Source organism: Rhinolophus sinicus, linkage group LG11, assembly GCF_036562045.2.
Source record: "Rhinolophus sinicus isolate RSC01 linkage group LG11, ASM3656204v1, whole genome shotgun sequence".
NCBI classification, from domain to species: domain Eukaryota; kingdom Metazoa; phylum Chordata; class Mammalia; order Chiroptera; family Rhinolophidae; genus Rhinolophus; species Rhinolophus sinicus.
The window spans coordinates 29,378,178-29,400,024 of NC_133760.1; the positions used below are offsets into that span (position 1 = coordinate 29,378,178).

The 21,847-nt window shown below is 36.6% G+C and overlaps 1 protein-coding gene across 2 annotated transcripts in view; it reads right to left on the minus strand.

The window, feature by feature from the left end:
- The window catches only part of PHLPP2 (PH domain and leucine rich repeat protein phosphatase 2), a 66,371-nt gene that overhangs the window by 16,515 nt on the left and 28,009 nt on the right, over positions 1–21,847 (minus strand). For both annotated transcript variants that reach the window (XM_074314625.1, XM_019757390.2), the window contains exons 4-10: positions 18,395–18,585; positions 11,046–11,171; positions 9,604–9,758; positions 7,547–7,693; positions 6,933–7,163; positions 5,602–5,804; positions 2,870–2,930 (exon numbers count right to left, since the gene is read on the minus strand). In XM_074314625.1, coding sequence (XP_074170726.1) covers positions 2,870–2,930; positions 5,602–5,804; positions 6,933–7,163; positions 7,547–7,693; positions 9,604–9,758; positions 11,046–11,171; positions 18,395–18,585 — 1,114 coding nt within the window. The remainder of the gene's footprint in view (positions 1–2,869; positions 2,931–5,601; positions 5,805–6,932; positions 7,164–7,546; positions 7,694–9,603; positions 9,759–11,045; positions 11,172–18,394; positions 18,586–21,847) is intronic.

Genomic DNA, 21,847 nt, shown 5'->3' on the forward strand with positions numbered 1-21,847 from the left:
TACTGATAAGCTCCAAACGAGGTAGGAAACTGAACTTATAGTGGTGTCCATCTGTATATGACTGTCTTATGTTAATGCCAAAAAGCTAAAATAGTCACAAGACATCAAATTAAAATGAGGTGAAGGGGTGGATAATGAGTTTAATTTTGCACATATTTAAGGCACTTGGAGAAGCACAGGTCTAAATGTCTTAGTATGAAACTGGACACCTGGGTCTGAGGCTGAAAGAAGAGCATCTGGGCTAACCATCTGGGTGACCATGACACTGAGGTGTAGCTGAAATCATTGGAGTAAATGAGATCATGTCAAATGAGAAGTATAGTGGGCCAAGGACAGACCCTGGAATAAGCAACCTATAAAGAGCTAGCTATAAAGCAACCTATAAAGGAGCACGCAAGAGACAGACGGAATGGTAAAGGGGCCTGAAAAAAGTCCGATCGTGTTAATCAGCTGAGGAAATAGCATGTTTGAAGAAAATACACCATTAACAGTGTCAATATAGAAAAGTTCCATAAGAGAAGGTCTAAAGCAAGATGTAGTGTGATAAGCAAATGGGAACTGAGAAAACTGAGCCAACAAATGCAAATAATTCTCGAGAAATTTGGACAAAAAGGGGATGAGAAGGATTAGATAGTAGCTGGAGGAGCTGCAAGATAAAAGGAACTTTTTTTGTTTGCTAAAGACAGGAAAGACATGATTGAGTGTATGGACTGAGAAAAAGGAAGACACTGACCACACAAGAGGGGAGGAGGAGGGTGACTAATGGAGCAGTGGGAGTGGAGTGGACAGGATCAAAGACACGGATGGCTGGACTGGCCCTGAACAGAGGAAAGAAGCTGAGAATGGATATGAATTTTTATTAATTTAAGCAAAGTGGTAGGAAGCTCAGGGACATCACCCAAGATGGCCTCTATTTTCTCAGTCAAGTAGGAAACTACGCTCTAGAGTAAAGATGAGGGACAGTGCAGTTGAGGGAAGCTGAGCCATTTGGAACAGATGCCCAGGACACTGCAAGGAGCTGACAAGAGAAAAGGCCAATAAGCTCCAGATAAGGGTGGAAAGCATGAATTTATAGTGGTGTCCATATGATTTTCTTCAGCAAGGATCAAACTCAGCAGAGAAGGTAAACTTTATCCATGCTGGGATTTTATTAGGAAGATACGAGGTGTAATCAAAATATACGGTGAAAGCCGAAATTAAAAATAAAAAGAAAATTGTTACAGTGTAAGACACATTGCCATTAATCACCCTTAAAATACTCCTCCTCTCTTTGAACACACTTATTTCATTCATTCTGAAGCAGTTCTGGATGTCCTCTTTCGTGTCTTTAGTTATGCTGTTGTGGCTGCCTCAATGTCCTGAATCGATTCGAACTTTCATGGTCATTTTGACTTTGGGGAAGAGCCAGAAGTCGCACAGTGCCAGATCCGGTGAATAAGGTGGATGAGGACACACCGTAATGGTTCGATTTGACAGAAATCGCCGTATACCAGAAGCGATGTGTGACACGGAGTCTTTCCGTTGCGATCACAAAATATGGTGAATGCTGCTGCCAAGTGCCATCCAATGGAAAGGCAGGGAGCTTCAATACGGGAAGCGGCGCGTCGAACCTCAGTAACAGTGTGTGACAAGTTTCAGCTTGTTCCATGCAGTCAGTTGAATGTGAGTTACGGTTGAGAGGTGTGTTTTAAAGTGTGCCATATATCATCCTCCACATGACAATGCTCCGTGTCACACATCACTTCTGGTATACGGCAATTTTTATTACATAAAAACATTACGGTGTGTCCTCATCTAACTTATTCACCAGATCTGGCACCGTGTGACTTCTGCTCTTTCCCAAAGTCAAAATGATTCAGGGAAAAAAAAAAGATTCAGGACTTCGAGGCAGCCACAAGAGTGCAACAAAAGACATTCATGAAAGAGGACTTCCAGGGCTGCTTCAGAAAGTGGCAAGAACAATGAGATAAGTGTGTTTGAAGAGAGGGGGAGTATTTTGAGGGGGGTTACTGGCAATGTGTCTTACACTGTAATAAATTTATTATTTATACATTCACCATATTGTTTGATCACACCTCATACGATAGAAATGCATGGAAGGGAATCTAAAACAATAGCTTAATAATAATAATGACAATAAAGTAACAGCAACAAAAAGAAACCTGGCTATAACAGCTAGTATCGTGAGACTATTTTATGCCAAGCACTGCGCTACATATTTTGCATTTATTATCTCATTTAAACTTTGCAACAGCCCTGACCATATAGGACTCTGCCCACTACCCCGTGTACCTGTTTCTAGCACTCTATACTCACAGCACTTACGATTCTGCCTGTAACTGCTTGTTTGTCAAACACTACACTAGATTGTAAAATGCAACCACTGAATCCTGAATGCCTAACATGTTAAAAAATGAATGAAGTAAAGAAAGCAAACCTCATTTATGTTTATTCTTGACCACCACGAGAAGTAATAAAATCCTAAACATAACCACTATCTCTCTGAAGATCAGATCAACCTGGGTTACAAGAGTATCAAAAGAGTAATAAAAATTTAAAAATAAACCACTATCTAAAAACCAATAATTATCTGATTCCAACTGGCAAATAGGAAATCAATGCCATGATTCATTTCATCCTAAAGCCATAGACTTTAAGAACGAGTAATTCATAGGCACCTTTCTGTTTCAAGAGGACCCTTCCTTTAACTAGACAGGATGGCCATTAAACTTATTCTTCTATTCATCCTTTTGCCCTTCTCTAGGTTAGCCAAATATTTCAATATATTTAGATTTCTGGTACCTCAAAGCCACCAAATTAACCACCTATATCTCTTAAATATTAAAAATCAAACAAGCACCACACTCACCTGGAAAGTTCTAGAGAAGTGAGAAGACTGGGTACTGGATAGACATTCACTGTCGTCAGCCCTAATAAAAAACACACACAGGTGTTAGTGATATTCTCTAAGGAAGGAAGTAACAGAGTAAATAAGGGAAAACTGGCTTAGTGAAATCATCAGAGAGAAGACTGACGTCATCTACTGAGATGAACTAAAGATAAAAACCAATAGGTAACTCACGTTAACTGCTTGATCCCAATTTGAAAACCAAATGCAGCAACTGACGGATCTCATGTACTGCACTGGATTCACACTAGATCAGGAAGTTGTTAAATACTAACAGTAACTACTTATTTTTTAAAAATTAGTAATTGGATTTTCACTGGCAATACTTTAACTTTTAATTAAAGTAAAACATAAATATCGAAAAGGGCAACAATCTTAAGTGTACAGATCAACACATTTTTACAAACAGAACACTGTTGTAACCAGTGCCCAGACCAAGAACAGAACGTTACTACTAGCTTTCTAGAAGCTTCCCCTCATCTACCCTTTTAGTCACTGCTCCACAAGGGCAATACCATCCTGACTGCCAAAACTACAGATTACTTTTGCTCACTGACATAAATATACACATACAGCATGTAAAGTTTTTGATCTGGCTTTGCTCACTCCACATTGTACTTGTGAGATTTGCTCATATTATTGCAAATATTTGCTTATATTATTGTTCATTCATTCTCACAGCTATATAAAACTTTTTTGTGACTATACCACAATCTATTAATCCATTTTAGAGTTAGGGCATTTAAGTCTTTTCCAGTTGGGGTTACTATGGATAGTGCATATTTCTAGGAACATTTTCATCCATGTCTTTTGTGGCCTAATATGCATTTATGTTGAGGTAAGTTTGGGAGAGGAACTGAGGAGTATAGGAGGTACAAATGCTCAGCTTTAGTAGATACTACTGAACAGTTTTCCAAAGCGGCTGTACCAATTTACACACCCAACAGCTGACACTGGTATTTTCCATCTTTTTCATTCTAGTTATTCTGGTAGGTGTTTAGTGGTGTCACACTGGGGTTTCAATTTGCACATCACTGATGACTAGTGAAGTTGACTGCCTTTTCGTATATTTGCTAATCATTTGGATAACTTCTTTTGTGAAGCTGAGATCTTTACTTTTGAGGCATCCAAACTGCAAGTGTTGATGTGAGTTCTTCCTGGTTGTGGAATTTAAGGATTCCATAAACAGAGTAGCTAACTTAACACAAACTCCCTTTAGTTCAGTACTATGATAGAATCTTGGTTACCAAGAAAAACTGCATGTATGTCAATGAGGTCTTTTCTAATGGGGCCAGTCATGCAGATTCTTTAAATACATTAAGAATAGAGAATGGGACTGGTAATAAATATTTCCATGGCAGAAGACCTATTACCATCTCACAATATTTATAAACAGAACAAGCCAACACTCATCAGCTTTGACACTACTCTGACCTACGCAATTAATCTAAGCTACAATTTGAAGCTTCTGTAACATAATGAAAGGAAATCACAAGAGTAATCCCTAACTATCTTTTATCCTAATGTATTTTAAAGATACAGAAAAATAAAAATAATGAATACTCTTTCACCCATCACCTAGCTTTTAACAATTTTTCACATTCTGCCTTATGTGTATACTTCAGACTTTTTAAAATTAGAATTAAAACTCTGCACATACCAAGAGGTAAACATCATTCTGAATATGATTTTTTATTATTCCCATGGATTCTTTCATAGTGTTATGGCATACTTATAGCTACGAAAACATTTTGTATTTTAAAATTTGATATAACTGTAACAGCATACATATAATTATGCACTTTCTATTTTGCTCAAAAATGTTTCTGAGATTTATCTGTATTAACACACAAAGCTTCAGCACATTGATTTCCATTGCTGTGTAATATTCTACTGTATAAAAATATCACGGTTTAGCTTATTCACTTTCCTATTAATGGTCATATTTTTTATTTTTCTCACTATAACTATAACAAACAGTGCTGTGATAAACATTCTTGTACTCATCTCCTTCTGCACATGAGTCTTTGGGAGATAGTTCAAGCAAGAGAACTGCTAGAATATGGGCTATATGCATCTTTGACTTCTCTAACACTGTCATATTGCTCTCCAAGGTGGTTTTACCAACTGGCCCTCTCACTGGCAGTGTATAAGATTTGCTGCTTCTCCATATCTTCAATAGCACTTAGCATTTTTCTATTTGATGAGTATAAACTTGTAATATCTAAATTTGCATTTCTGTGAGTGAAACTGATCATCTTTTCCTTCTTTAAACACAGAAAAAGAAATTATAACCTCTTTGGTAAAGAAGAACTCTCCATAAAGAGAATGGCCTCCACAAATATGAGGCCTTTTACATTGAAAAATATTCCTGGAGCAAATCACTACTGAAATGAGGGGCTTCTCATTCTAGAACTGAGGCAGTACAGGTTTTAGATTAGAAATTGGCAACGGGCTAAATATTTAGTAAATATTTGGCACTTAGTGAAGCTCAAAGTATTTTGCGATATCTTTTAATGCATATTTCAACCACTTTAGTATTGACAGCAAACTTAAAAGATAAAACTAGGTCTCAATGGACCTCAAACTTCACTTTGCAGAGTGGCTAAGGAACATCACAAATGCAATTACTCTTAGAAAGCTCTGACGAGAGCTATAAGAAAAAAAAACAGGAGGCTGGATAGAGAACTCACTGTTTGAATTGGCGTAGAGAGTTCGAAGGGAGAAGCCACTGAGTGTCAGCTCCCTCAGTTGGTTCCGCTCACAATGTAGCTGCTCCAAGCTACATAAGGAGCTAAGATCTAAGTCAGTCAGTTGATTGTCCCGCAAATCCATGTGGGTGATGTATTTATTTCCTTCCAGATTTTCAATAACCATGGTTTTCAAATGGTTCATCCTTAATATTCAGAAATAAGGAAACCATTAGTAATAAATTCTACTAAACGTGCTTACCAAAAGAAAAACAGGAGCAGTATGATCCCATTCTCCCTTTCCTAAACAACTTAAGAATTTCACTACTTGCCTCACTTTGCAAGATACTAATAATCAGATAGCTGTACCCTGAGTTCTTTGTTTATAAATTGTTAGACAATTCAGAGTGGCAAATACATTAACAAATTATATATAAAGAGAAAGGAAAAAGGGACCACACCTACAAAGTTAAAAACTTACATCCAAATACCTAATAAAGTTGGGAAGGGACGAAGGACCAGGACAAAGGAACAAGATGAACATAACATTCTCGGTGAGTGAGTAGCAAAGCAGTCATGGAGCACCATGCCAAGAGCAAGAGGAAGCAGCCATACTTCTTCCCATTGTTCTGCCTACTCTGTCTAGTAATCACATTATATTAATTAATGAAGAGGTAAATAATCTGTTTCCATATGGAATTGTTCAAGGGCAAATTATTAATACAGAAAATGAGTTCTTGGTTTTCTTCTATACAAGTATATGATTTAATGTACACTGGCCTGTTCTCATTTTCCTGTATTTCAATAAATTTTTCTGTTAAAATAAAACTCTTATAAAAACTATTAGTAGTAAAACCTTTAACATTTTAATTAATACAATGGTTATCAAGAAGAAACCCAATATTTCAATAGAAAAATGGTCAAGTTTATGGACAAACTACCAATAAGCACATAAAAAAAGCTCAACTTCACTCATAAGTAAATAAATTGATTAAAACAATGAAATACTATTTTCTACCTACTATACTGACAATAAGGAAAAATTCTGCTAAAATCCAACACTGATAAGGATACGAGGAAATGGGAATTCTCACAAAATGTAGCTGAGAGGTTGTCAGAACAACCATTGTCAAAGGCAATTTGAAGAATCATGTGGTACCCCTGTACCTCATTTATAATCTCTCTACTACTGAGTGAAAGATGAAGCTTTACTACAGCTTTAAAAATATATACTATTTTAAAAGTCTAGTGTTTTACAGAAGACTTTACGAAGAGAAAATTTAAAGGTCCATCAGAGGTCACGCTAAAGAAAATATGGTAACGAATGAACTTACCTTAAATCTACATGTTTGATATGGCTCATTCTGTTCAGCACCCCTAGGTTTAGGACTTGTAGTTGATTTCCTCCCATAACCACTTTATCTAACATAGTGAGTTTCTCATAAACCTCAGGAATTTGACTAAAGTTGTTGAAGGAAATTCCCAGGGAGGAAAGCTGTTGCAGATTTCCCAGTTCTTCAGGCAAAGTAGTCAGAAAATTGCCATCAAGACAGAGAGTTTGAAGACTGTAAAAAGAAAACAAAACAAGTCTACTTTATGAAAGGTTTTAATTGGAATGGCTAGAATTATGGATTCTAATTTATGTTACTAACTTACTAGGAATTCAATAAATGATGAAACATCCTAAATCTATCTGTAGAGACTTATTAATAAGTCTGTATATTGGACATGGATAGTCCTGCCAACATCAAAAATAGTTAGAGCCTCTGCTGTTGAAACTGAGGGACTAGTCACTGCTGTACGCAAGTAACTGCTACTGACGAGAATCATCATAATTACAGGATTTATTTCACTGCAAGAGCTCATGGTACTACCCTCATTCCAAATGCCAGACAAGTTCCATATTCTGTAAGGCAAAAGATGAATCTAGTAAAAGTCAGATACTTACTTTAGTAGATTGCCAATCTGACTTGGCAGGTCGTGAAATCCATTGCAGGAAAGGTTTAGCTCAGTCAGGGTAGAAATCTCGCATAACAATACAGGAAACAACCCAAGTTTATTATGGGACAAGTTCAGGCCCTTCAGCTGAGAAAATCTAAAAAGCAAAAACACAAATTATAATATTGAATGAAAAAGCAATCTGTTTTAAACGTCCATCATAATGTTCCACAAATACTTATTGAGCATTGGCTACATGCCAAACATTGTGTACAGCAGATACTCAGATGACTAACGCTCAGTCCATGCGATATATCAAGGAAACTGGGTCTAGTGCGATGGGAGTTCTTCTCTTTTACCCTTTAAGAGGCAGAAAATCTTGAAGCTAAACTTATGCTGGTACAATTGTTTTGTACAAAGTCATATTGATATGCTTGAAATCTTTTCCTTTATTAAATTTCTACATGCAATATACAAAAGCCTTGCAGCAATTAATCAACTCATGGACACAGGAATAGCTAACAAATATGTAGCTCAAATCCCATTATAAGCAACGTTTTTCATATTTGAAATTATGTTGGCTCAAATGTCACTTGAAATGAATGGACCACTTAGAGCTTAAAAATATGTAAGTAATATGGACTTTTACTGTAATATGATCTGACATACATTTTTAATAATTTCTAGTGCTTCTATTTTGTTCATACAAGTAAAAGTATCTATATTGCATTAGCCAGAAATTGGATCCATAGGAGTCACTTTGGTAATTCTACTTAGATTATACTTTGTTACCATGCTAGTGCAAGATGGTACTGCTGAGGTGGTGTTCTCCATAATGATCTGTACCACCTGCTTCTAGATTTGAATCCCTGGTACCTCACTCTAATGGTCCTCTTTCCAATTTTTTTTTTTTTTTAATGTGTTTTTCCAGGACCCATCAGCTCCAAGTCAAGTAGTAGTTGTTTCAATCTAGTTGTGGAGGGCGCAGCTCACACTTGCCCATGTGGGGATTGAACAGGCAACCCTGGGGTTATGAGCATCGTGCTCTAACCAACTGAGCAACCGGCCGCCCCCTCTTTCAAATTTTTAACTCTTGATTTCTAATTGTCCTGATCTTGAGTACTGATTGTTCCTTTGGCTTGGTGCCTTGACTTCAGAATTCCTAACCCTGCCCTCAAAGTCGGTTAACCTTATTTTCATAGCAACTCAAAAGGAAATGTTAGAAACCCACTTCCTTAAAATTATAGTTTTTTATTTTTACATACCAATATTATTAAAATAATTATCTCATTACTATAGTCTTACACTTGAAAAACATTGTAAAACATATCAGATAATTTTCTGAAAATTATACTAGAAATGTAAGTTATTGAGGAAGTGTGTAAAATGTCATTTCAATGTGTATTATCTTTTTAATCACCATGTAATTTGAATGCTTTTATTTCCGATTTCTCCCCTCCCCACAAAAAGCCCATATGATTACTTAACACCATACACTTATTCACTTCCATCCATTTTTAAAGAAAGGAGGGAGGGGTCATGGATGGAAGTTGGGAATGGGGACTAAATTCTAACAAAGAAGATAGAAAAATATATGGGTCATAGTCCCTTAGGAGTGGAATGGTTTCTCTACTAGAAGAGGTTTCATAGCTAATAAAAGATTCAAGAGGTCACAGTAGCAGGTACAAAAGAAAGATAAAAGCCCTATTTCCATCATTTATGCTTGATACTTTGATTCAAAAACTTCCATAAACTGAATCTCTCAATTTACTGTGGCTACAGAACATGCATCGCTGTCAATAACTTATATAAAAAGATTGTCCAGATCAATGGCAGCTCAGTGTTGCCTCCGTAACAGAAATTTTGCACCTATCTTCTATTTTATAGAGGGAGAAAGGAGAGTGGAAAAATTATGTAAATAAAAACTTTTACTTCCTCTTCAAAATGGTGGGGAAATTTTCGAATATATAGGTGATCGTGAGCATGCTCACTTCCAGTATAAAGCAATAAGATATTGATGATGATTCAGTTTTAAGACGTTAGTCCAGAAACCTATTCTCCACATACTTATAGAGAGTGTCAAGGCCCCCTGGTCTTTCTAATTGCATGAAGTTGTGGCGCAGGTTGAGGTAGGTGATATCTTGACTGTAGAAGAGATGCTCAGGAACCTCCTCAAGGCTGTAACATGACAGATCAACAGTACTGATGCGCTGGGACACCACCTGAATGAGGTCAAAGAGAAGAGTCATCTCAGCCAGGACTGTACACTCTCACCCAGCAGAGTGTGAAATGGCATTTACACAAAAACGCACAGGCTAAGAAGATCTGAGGGAAAAAAAGGTAATGAGATCCAATTATTCCGTTATAAAAACAAGTTAATTTTTACTCTCCCCCAAAACCATAAGCTTCTAGGAAAACCCAAAGGTATGCAGTGAAGTATCTATAAGCAAAGGATAAAAAAAAAAAATCATTAAGATGGGAAACTAACAGTTCATACTATAAGTAAAGTTAAGATGATTCAAAATAACTACAAAACTTTGAAAAGCAGTGTGATATTGGGAGACATGGCCTTCTATAGCCACATGGGCTCTGCTATTTACTAGTGCAGTTTCATATGTTGTGAGGATAAAATTAAATAACCAAGCAAACAGCACACTGCTTAGCATACAAAAGATGCTCAAAAAATATGAACTTCTCAGAGCAGAAGAATGGAATAGCTACTAAAAATTGAAACTAGTTTTATTCCAAGCAGATTTTATTACCACCACAAGTACTGAAAATTCAATAAAATCAAAACAAGGTTTATAATTCTATAATAATATGCTAATAAAACATGGGTTCAGAAAATGAGTCTTAGAAAAAACCAACAAAATATCACTGGAAAAGTCAGTCATGTTTTGATGACAGGTCATTATACTGAAAAATCCTTCATGCAACTATTTAGCTTCACAAAGAAAAATGTGTTAAAATTCTGTGAAGATAGCTAAGAGAACAAGAGAATTTGGAAACTGCAATACAATTTTAGAGCATTTCATTGTTCCAAGATAAAAAAGCAGAAATTATGCAGAAAAGCTAATCACCCTCAGTATACAGGAATAATGGTTTGTGATGAGGAATAATAATGTCCCATCAGTAAGTTCAAATCTGGTCATTCATCAAAGCTTTTCTAAATATATACAGACCAGGAAGCATTAGGCTACCAGTTAGGGAATGGCTCCTACTGTGGTCGAGGAAGTCATTTGAATCTCATTCCTTCAAGGCTCTACCCTCCTCACAGAGATAGTAGAGGTAAATGCACCTGAAAACACTTTTGAAAGCATTTAATATTATGCAAATATAAATAATAAGAACCTGGTGGAATTCCATGTTTCATTCATTATATACTAGAAAGACCTAGAATAAAATGAGTAAGAATTATAATTTGTTCTTTTGGGAGTTAGTTTCAAAATCCATTTCTGTTGGGCTTCTACATTCTCATCCCCACATCATGACGTTTGGCAGCTTCTCACCTTGGACGCCTGCCGTTGCCATCTCTGGTACTCAGCCAAAGTCTCAAAGCTGACATGATAGGTCTGAGCTTGGGCTCCAGCTGAGCTGAATGCAAGAGAGTACTGCCGTCGCTTCACTTCTTCTACCTAAAGAGGAGGAAAGAAAACCAGAACAAAAACCAAAAAAAAAATCTTAGTCAAAAAGCAAAGGACAATAACTGAATTCTTAAAAATAGGCAAAGGATTTGAATAGGTATTTCTCCAAAAAAAGCTAAGAGAAATGCCATAAGCACATGAAATGCCAATAAGCACACAAAATGTCATTAATTAGATAAATGCAAATCAAAACCATGAGATACCATGTCACATCCACTAGGACGGTTAAAATAAAAAACACAGATAATAAGTGTTGGTTAACAAGTATAGGAAGGATGTGGAGACACTGGAACCCTCATACACTGCTGGTGGGAATGTAAAATGGTGCAGTCACTTTAGGAAATAGTCTGGCAGTTCCTCAAAAGGTTAAACACAGTAACCACGTGAGCCCGCAATTCCACTACTAGATATAGACCCAAGAGAACTGAACATATATCCACACAAAAATGTACAGCAACATTATTCATAACAGCCAAAGGGTGGAAACAACCTAAATGTCCATCAACAGGTAAATATATAAACAAAATGTGGTCTAGCCATGTAATAGACTATTCTTCAACCATAAACAGGAATAAAATATTGATACATACTACAACAAGAATGAACCTTGAAAACATTATGCTAAGTGAAAGAAGCTCGTCATAAATAACCATATACTACAGAATTCCATTTATATGAAATGTCCAGAATCAGCAACTCTGTAGAAATAGAAAGTAGATTAGTAGGTGACTAGGGATGGGGGGAAATTGGGGAAATGGCAGCTAAGGAGTATGGGGTTTTTTTTTCAGGGTCAATGAAAATATTCTAAAATTGATTGTGGTTGATAGTTGCACAACTCTGTGAATATACTAAAAGCCATTGAATTGTACACTTTAAATGGGTAAATTGAATGGTATACTAATTATATCTTAATAAAGCTGTTTAGAAAAAGCAAAAGAATACTTATGTAACAAGTATGTTGAAGGAGTAGGACTCACAGGACATAATTGTAAGTAAATTTATTTATTACTCTTTAAGTCATGAATGGCTTCAATTTGATAATTTATTTGTTGAATGAATGCATTCTACTATTTGGAGTGCTGGGGACACAGCAGGGTAAATAAAAAACAAAGCCCCTGCTCTCAATGGTGTTTATATTTGAGAGGGGACTAACACTCTAACACCAAAACTGTGACATGATGTAGCATAATATAATATATAAACGAGTAATATAAAGAAAAATAAAGCAGGGTAAGGGCTTGGAGGGGAACAGGGTGGGTGGTGTGAATGATGAATAGGGCAGCCCAGGAGGTAACATGTGAACAAAGACCTTCAGGGGACGGGTCAGGCAGCAAGGAGTGGAAGTCTTCTAGGGGAGGAGCCTTCCGGACACAGCAGCAAGTACAAGTCCCTGTGCTACTAGAATTTGTCCTGTGCTTCAGAACAGAAAGAGTTTCAGTCTCCAGAACAGGCCCACGTGATACAAGGCAAAGTTTCCACCTCAAAGGTTAGACTGCTCCAGCCCTTTCCAACCAACACTGGGCCATAATGGAGGTAGCTGCCTACCTGCAAGGGGGTGCCCTGGTCTATTAGACTCACCTCCTTTCTTACTTACCAGGTGGGCTAGATGCCATTTCTGACTCCCTCCCGAGTTTAAGTAGAGAGGGAGGAAGGACAGGAAGATATAAGCCCAAAGGTTATTAGAGACTAGCAGAGTTGTAAGCTGATTTCACACACTCAGCCTAGCAGATTTCGAAGGGGATTTTAAAGCAGATTTCAGTGGATCCTTCTGAGGGTTCTTTGGATACCCCTCACGCCAATCCACCCAATGACGGCTTCTCACTTACAGATCTCTTTACCTGGCTAATGCATGCTATTCCAGCAACTGACCATTTCTTCCTCAGACCCGAAGCAATCTGGTGGTCCATTTTCAGCCTGTGGTCTAGTGAAGGCTGTCTGCCCCTCCAGGTGGCCCTACTGAACATGTTCTAAGAGAATCCACCCACCCACCCAATGGCTCTCACTCTCTTTCAATTCCACCTGAGTCACAAACTAACAAACCTGAGGAGTACACAATGATCCCAATGCATGAGCTAGGCTCTGCTCTGTCACCAAAGCTGCTAGGGAGCCCATCTCTTGTCCTCAAGACTTCCTGGTCAGAAGGCAGGACACCAGTCCACTATGGCCCCCTTACTGCAGGAGACCTATATCAAGCTCTCTTGAGTCCTGTTGAAACCTCTTTCACCAGGCTTGAGGAAAGAGGCAGAAACCTCCCATTCCCATTTGAGGGGGTGGTAGGGAATCACAGCACAACAACAGCTTTCTTCAAAGAAATTCTCCAAATCTAACAACCCAACCCATACAGCTTTGATGAGGATGAAGTCTTTTTATAGTTACGGAGCCATTTACACCTGTTTGACATCTCACTTTGGTATACATAGTTACTAAATCTTAATCTAGCATTACAGCTGGAACTTCTAAGTTATGCTCGTAAATCATTAGGTTTCTGGTGCCAAGCAAAGATTGAATCAAGTGGCAGAAATACAAAATACTTTAAGGAAAAAAGAATCATATTAAAAAGATCCAATGAATTTAATAATATTCACAACTTTCAATTGTGATGCTCACCAACATGACCCTTTTGCTTACTAATAGATCGCTGCAATTGAATTGAGTCTGTGTCAAAATAAAGGGTGTTCCTGAAATGAAGAATAGATATTATTTTAGAATAATCTTTCCTTTTAAATATTTATTATTGATGTTGATACAGAAAAATAGAGTCATATAATGTCTAGCACTGGAAAAGGTTTGTAAATCTTCCACTGAAGTTCATTTGTCAACTTCTCTGAGTAATTATGTTAATTTTTGCATTATATATGTTGAGACTACATGGTAAAATACGTACAACTTCAGAATTACTAAATATTCATGGTAAAATGTTCCTTTCATCATTCTGTAGTGAGCTTCTTTATCCCTACTAGTGCTTCTGCATCAGTCTTTTTCGGGAGGTAGGTTTTATTGAGGTATACTTGACATTAAATTTGTGGATTTAAAATAATTCACTGACTCTAAGTGCACAGTTTGATGAGTTTTTATAAATGAATATATCTATACTCACCCCCCACTCCCAAGTTCCCTTGTGCCCTTTTGTAATCAATCCCCTCCCCTCCACACCCTGGCAATAGTAATATTTTTCTATCACTACAGTTTTTTTTGGTCTTTTTTAGAATTTCACATAAATGGAATCATACAAAAAGGACTTTTGTACTTGACCTTTCACCTAGAATAGTGCTTGTGAGATTCATCCTTGTTCTTGTATGTATCCATTCATTCCTTTTTATTGCTCAATAGTATCCCATGTATGGATATACCAAATCTGTTTATCAAGTCACCAGTCAATGAACATTTGGGTTGTTTCCAGTTCGGGGCAATTGTGAATAAAGCTGCTATAAGCATTCACTTAAAGTCTTTGTAAAGATTTTTGCTCATTTGTCAATACCTAGGAGAACTGCTGGGTAATCTGATAAGCGTGTTTAACTTTTAAGAAACTAAAATAAAGGTTTCCAAAGTGACTGCACTCCCACCAATGATGCAAGCGTGTTCCAGTTGCTCCCCATCTTTGCAGTCTTTTGATTTTAGACATTCTAGTGGTGTGTAAACACCTCATTGTAATTTTAATTGCGTTTCTCCAATGACTAATGGTGTTGAGAATCTTTTCATATGTTTATTTGCCATCCGTATATCTTCTTTGGTAAAGAGTCTGTTCAAATCTTTAGCCCAATTTTTTATTAGGTTATTTGTCTTTTTATCACAGTGTTGTAAAAGTTCTTTATATATTCTGGACACAGTCTTTTGTTGCATATAAACTTTCATATAAATGTTTTGTATGATGTTAATATAACCATACCAATTTTCTTTTGATTGTTATGTGACTAGTGTAATTTTTCCATCATTTCACGTTCAACCTTCTAAGTTTTAGGTGTATCTCTTATAAATAGTAACTAGTAAGGTTTAAATAACAATATGCCTAAAAAATACAAATAAAACAATAAATAACAATCTGACAATCACAGTTATTGTGATTACTGATATATTTGGATTTGTTTGTGATAATTTACCATGCTAATTATTTCGCTTTTTCATAACTCTTTTCCTGCCTTCTTTCAGCATTACAGAATATATTCTCCCTTTACTTTCAGTGGTTATCCTCAAAGATTTTAAATTCACACTTGACAATTTTTCTACTAATGTTTAAAGTTATTTGGTGTTTCTATCCTCTTATCCCAAGAATGTATCACACTTTACTTATTGAACACACTACCACATCTTGTTCCTGGTAAGTTTAAGCTCTAGTAGTTTAAATTTATATTTAAAACATAATAAAATTTTAAACTTTTTATAATCAATAGTAAATTTACCACATTTTATAAATGTCTATACTCACTGTTTCTTATATCTCATACCTTCCCTTTCAATTTACTTTCCTTTGTTGTTCTATTTTTTTCTTTTGCTTTTTCTTTTTGGCAGGCGGTTGTTTTTTTAGAAGTACATCCTTCAGTAGTTATTTCAGTGAGAATATGTCAGCTCATCAGTCTTTGTGTGAAAATATTTTATTTTGCCATGACTCTTATAAGATAACTCGGCTGGCTATAAAACATATGTTGACATTTATTTTCTTTCAGCAATTTTGTAAATAGTCTTCCAGTACATATTGCTGATGAAAAAAAAAAGTTATCAATTCTTTGTAGGTAATCCTTTTCTCTCTGGAAAATTTTATGATTTGCTCCTTGTCCTTCATGTTTGGCTATGTATCTAAGTGTAGATTTATTTTTATTTATCCTACATAATACCCAGTGTACTTTCAATCTGAACATAATTTGTCTTTACTTCTAGAAAAATTTCAACCATTATTTCTGCAGATATTCTTCTCTGTTCTTCTCTAGTCTCTTCTCTGAAACTCCTATTAATGTACTCCAGCATCTCCCTTAAAGGCTCTTTTATATATTTTTTTTAAATCTGTAAAATTCTACAGTATATCAGTTAATTATATTCAGCTGTAAAACAGTGGCTTAAAAAAACAGAGTGAGGGGCAGGCACGGTGGCTCAGGCAGTTAGAGCTCCGTGCTCCTAACTCCAAAGGCTGCTGGTTCAATTCCCACATGGGCCAGTGGGCTCTCAACCACAAGGTTGCCAGTTCAATTCCTCGAGTCCCGCAAGGGATGCTGGGCAGCACCCCTGCAACTAAGATTGAACACGGCACCTTGAGCTGAGCTACCGCTGAGCTCCCGGATGGCTCAGTTGGTTGGAGCGCATCCTCTCAACCACAAGGTTTCCGGTTCGACTCCCACAAGGGATGGTGGGCTGTGCCCCCTGCAACTAGCAACAGCAACTGGACCTGGAGCTGAGCTACGCCCTCCACAACTAAGACTGAAAGGACAACAACTTGAAGCTGAACAGCACCTTCCACAACTAAGATTGAAAGGACAACAACTTGACTTGGAAAAAAGTCCTGGAAGTACACACTGTTCCCCAATAAAGTCCTGTTGCCCTTCCCCAATAAAATGTTAAAAACAACAACAACAACAAAAAAAAACAGAGTGAGTCCATAACTAGTACAGCAGCTCCATAATCCCACCAGAGACCCAAGTGCCTTCTATTTTATAGATGACCACACTTAGCATATGCTGCTGTTACCAATCATCATATGACTGTTCTACCTCCAATACTGAGCGACTATGTTCCATAAGGGAAGAAAAAGAAGGGCAAAGGGTCAACAAGCCATCCATGTCTGTCCATTTTAAAGGGCTTTCCCAAAAGTCCCACGTGGAAACTTTTAGCCATCACTAGCTGCAAAGGAGGTAGGAGAAATACAGTTTTTGATCTTGGTCATACTGCCACCCTGCACAAAATTCTCTTCTATTAGTGAGGGAAGAGAAAGAATAGACAAGAATTACCTGAATGGAAGGTTCATTTTTCCTTTTTTTCTTGCCCTGTCTCCGCTTCATCCCCACCAACTCCTCAATCTTGCACTCACTCACTTTCTCCCTTTGGAGAAATTTTACGTACTTTCTTCACTGTGTCCTTCCTTCAGCTCCTAAGACCAGAACCAGGTCTCATATTGGTAGTGGTGGGTTCCTGCCTCATGGCTGATACTGGAGTTATATACAGTCACTCATTAAGCCAGGTCCCTCATCATAAGCAAAGCACTTTTAGACCCAAATACTTACAGGAGCTAAACTCTTGGGCTGTCACAACCTTTCAGACACAGAATACAGTAGGCCCCCAGATTCAGACCTACGCATCACTTAAATTTCTATTCTATATTCCTAAATGCAACTATGTCTTTTTTTTTTTTTTTTTTTTAAGGAGGGCACAGCTCACAGTGGCCCACGTGGGGATTGAACCAGCAACTTTGGTGCTACCAGCACCGTACTCTAACCAACTGAGCTAACTGGCCACGCCTCAACTATGTCTTTTTATATATTTATCTTTTTAATATATGTATTTTATCTATATTGCTATATTGTGTATCTGGATCAGACTGGATGTCTCAAGGCATGAATTCATAGTCATTTTGTCTGGAGGTTCTCTTAAATTCAGACTATTTAGTGATATTTAAGATTCAAAATAAATAAAGTTATATGTAGCTTCATATAAATATTAACATATCTGTTTCCAGTCATCTGTCATTCTGTTTGACTGACTTGCAACTGATCTCCTTTCCTATGATGGGGAATTCTCTAGTACAGATGCAAGAAATGGCTGCTGGAAAGGGGCTTCGGACCACCCCAGACTCTGAATTTTAGTCTAATGGGGGAAAAGAAAAACATGGAAAGAATCTATATTGGTGATGGATAATGGTAGCCACTTCTAGTTTCCAAAAGCAGCTTCTAGTGTTAGTATCCTCTGCCTATTCTTGGTGTTACCAGCAACAGCATCCAGTGGAGACAGGAGTATCTTCAAACAAAGGTTTCTGCAGCAGAATTAGGGCATGGATATCCTTTGGCCTTCCCAGAGTCTATGATGTAAATAACCCTGTTTTATACTTAAATTAGCCTGAGTCAGTTTCTTTCATTCAAACCTAAGAATACTAGAAAATAAACTTTGTGATGTCATCACTAATGATGTTCATATTGGCTTCTTTAAAAAGATGTGAAAAAAGCTATGAAAAATATATGTTATTTTTTTCAATTAAGATGGTCAAATGAAGAATAATTCATCTTTGTGAGCCTTACCTTTCCCCCAACCAGAGGCAAAATGTGCATCTTTCCAGTTTGACAATCCTTCACTGAGGAAACGATGAGGCAGGTGCCACAGAGAACAACTAGGCGTTCGGCCCACTTATGCAGCTGGGTCTTCCCCTTGCGCACATTATAGACACCAGAGAGAAGGATTCGATCCAGATGATCCATGTGGCATGGTTTTTCTGAAACAAAAACAGTATTTCAGAAGCCATCATTAAAGGAGGATAAAAACACAAAGGGAAAAGAAAGTACAATGTGTCAAATTTTAGCAACCTTGTTTACAGATTTAAGCAACATAAGTATTATAAAATAAGATCTCAGTCCTAAAATGTTACCCATTACTGAAGTTATATAATGGGAGTACTGTGAATTTTGGTCTAGAGAGCAAGATTTTATTTTGGATGCCGTTGTTAACCCTTCTTCCAACAGCTGTATCTCCCATATATACACACAGAAAGGCAGTATGGTAAAGTGGTTAAGATCAGGAGCTTGGGAGCCAGTCACACAAACCTGCGTTTGAATCCTTGTTCTCCCCCTTACTTTGTTTCTTTGAACCACTGAATCTTGCTGAGCTTGACTATCCTCTTTTATACAATTTGGATCTTAATAGTACTACCTACCTTCAGGGGTTCTTATAAAAAATTAAGATAATGAATGTAAAGTACTAAGCATAGTTTTAGGTATAAAAGGCATGGAATAAATGACAGCCACTATTGTCGTGATTAGTCTATTCTGGAAGGAAGAAATTAATAACTATGGGAGTACTCTATACACAATCCCATCTTTCTGCTCCTTGTAAGAAAAAACTTATGGCTGATATTTCAATCTATATCTCAATCATGGGGGCAGAAGTTAAATGTGCATGTAAGAGCTTCTCTTTCTTTTAGCTCCTCCTCCCCAACGGAAATATTTATAGACTGAGATATAGTGAACAAAACAACACATTATGACAGAAGAGATGTTCTTGGTTAAAGCACACAAAAACAGACAAGTAACTTAACTCTACACAGAAATGAACAGGAGCAGCAATAGTATGAGATGGTGCAAACAGCAACAAACTGGGAGTTGAGAAAACTGGGCTGTACTCAATATTTACATAATTGATTATTACATAATTGAACTTTTGGCATCACTTTGCCCTGTTAACTATGTGTTTCCATATATAACATGAGGAAATGGGCTAGATTACTTCAAAGCTTTTCAACTTTGTATGTTAACACTAGATATATGGGAGAGCCATTTCTCCTATTCTAGGCCAGTCCTTTCATCTATATTCTAAATTCCACCTTCCTCAGGGAGTTTGATTCTTCTCTCTTCTCACTCTTCCAACTCCACCTTCCTTATTGTTTCTATCAGAGCTACAAAAGCTCTCAAGTTTTCTCCTATTCCCTCTTAGCTCAACTGGAGAAATCCTTTAGTTCAGTGATTATCCAATTCCTGTGTGTACAAGAATTATCTGAGTTAATTTAAAATGCAGAATACCAAGACCCACCCACAGAGAGTCTAATTCAGAGAGCCTGGGATGGAACACAGGAAAATGTATTTTTAACAATTATCCCAGGTAATTTAAATGCAGAAGGACCACAACCGTATTTGAGAAACTCCATAAATTTACCCTTTTAAGGCTCTTTTCTTCTTATTTGTGTTTCTGTATTAGTTATCTGTTACTTCACCTATTTACTCAGTTTACTTCAATCTGACTTCCACCCCCAACCCAAACTGCATGATTCAGAGGTTGATAAGGGCCTTCACATTTCTGTCTCCTACCCCAATCTTCCCTTAGTTCTGATCTCATATATCCAATTGCTTGCTAGACATGTCCAACAGATGTCCCCATTCACCTCAAATTTACAAATTTAAAACCAAACCAGTATCAGACTGGAAAGAAAGAAGTAAAACTATATTTGCAAATGGTATGATCTTGTATACAGAAAATCCTAAGTAAGTCACAAAAAGGACTATTATAACTAATAAATGAGTTCAGCAAGATTGCAGGATACAGATTTTTTTAAAAATCAAGAGTATTTCTATACAATAGGCATAAACAATCCAAAAGTGAAATTAAGAAATCAATTGCATTTACAGTAACATCAAAAAGAATAAAATGAAGGTAATGCAAAACTTTTACAGTGAAAACTACAAAATGTAGTTGAAAGCAATGAAAGAAGACCTAAATAAATGGAAAGATATCCAGTGTTCACGGGTTGGAAGACTTAATATTGTTAAGACGGCGAAACTCCCCAAATTGATTTATAGATTCAGTGCAATTCCTATTAAAATTTCAGCTGCCTTCATGGCAGACATTGACAAATTGATCATAAAATTCATATAGAAATGTAATGGACTCAGAATAGCCAAAAAATCTTGAAAAAGAACTCACATTCCCCAATTTCAAAACTCACTACCAAGAGTTGGCACATGAAGTAGTGACATAAGAATAGACATAGATAATGGAATAGAATTGAGAATTCGCAAATAAATCCCTACATTTATGGACAACTGATTTTTACAAGAGCGCCAAGATAACTCAATGGGGAGAAAATAGTCCTATCAACAAATGGTGCTGGGACAACTGGATATCTACATGCAAAAGAAAGAATTGGATGCCTAACGTCACATCATAGACAAAAATTAACTCAAAATGGATCATACACCTAAATGTAAAAAATAAAACTACAAAATTTTTACAAGAAAACATAGGAATAAATTTTGTGACCATAGATTAGGCAATGGTTTCTTAGATATTGACACAAAAAACACAAGTGACAAAAATATATATATATATAAACTGGACTTCATTAATAAAAACTATTGTAGTTCAACAGATACCATCAAGAAAATGAAAAGATGACTCACAAAATAGGAAAGACTATTGGCAAATCATATATCTGATAAGGGATTTGTATCCAGAATAAATAAAGAACTGTTACAATTCAGCAATAAAAAGATAATTCCATTAAATAATGGGCAAAGGATTTGCATAGCTATTTCTCCAAAGAAGATATGCCAAAGGCCAACAAGCACATGAAAAGATGCTCAACTTCATTACTTATTAGATAAATGCAGATCAAAACCACAATAAGATACCAGTTTATACCCACTGGGACGACTATAATCAAAAAAGATAAACAAGTGTTGGTAAGGATGTAAAGAATTTGGAACCCTCATACACTGCTAGTGGGATTATATATGGTACAGCCACTTTGGAAAACAGTCTGACAGTTCCTCAAAAGATTAAATATAGAGTTATCACATAATCCAATAATTCCACTATGTCTAGATCCAAGAGAACTGAAAATATATATCTACACAAAAACTTGTACACGTATGTTCATAGTAGCTTTTATAATAGCCAAAAAGTAGAAACAATCCAAATGTCCATCAACTGATGAATGCATAAACAAAATGCGGTCTGTCCATACAACGGAATATCATTCAGCCATA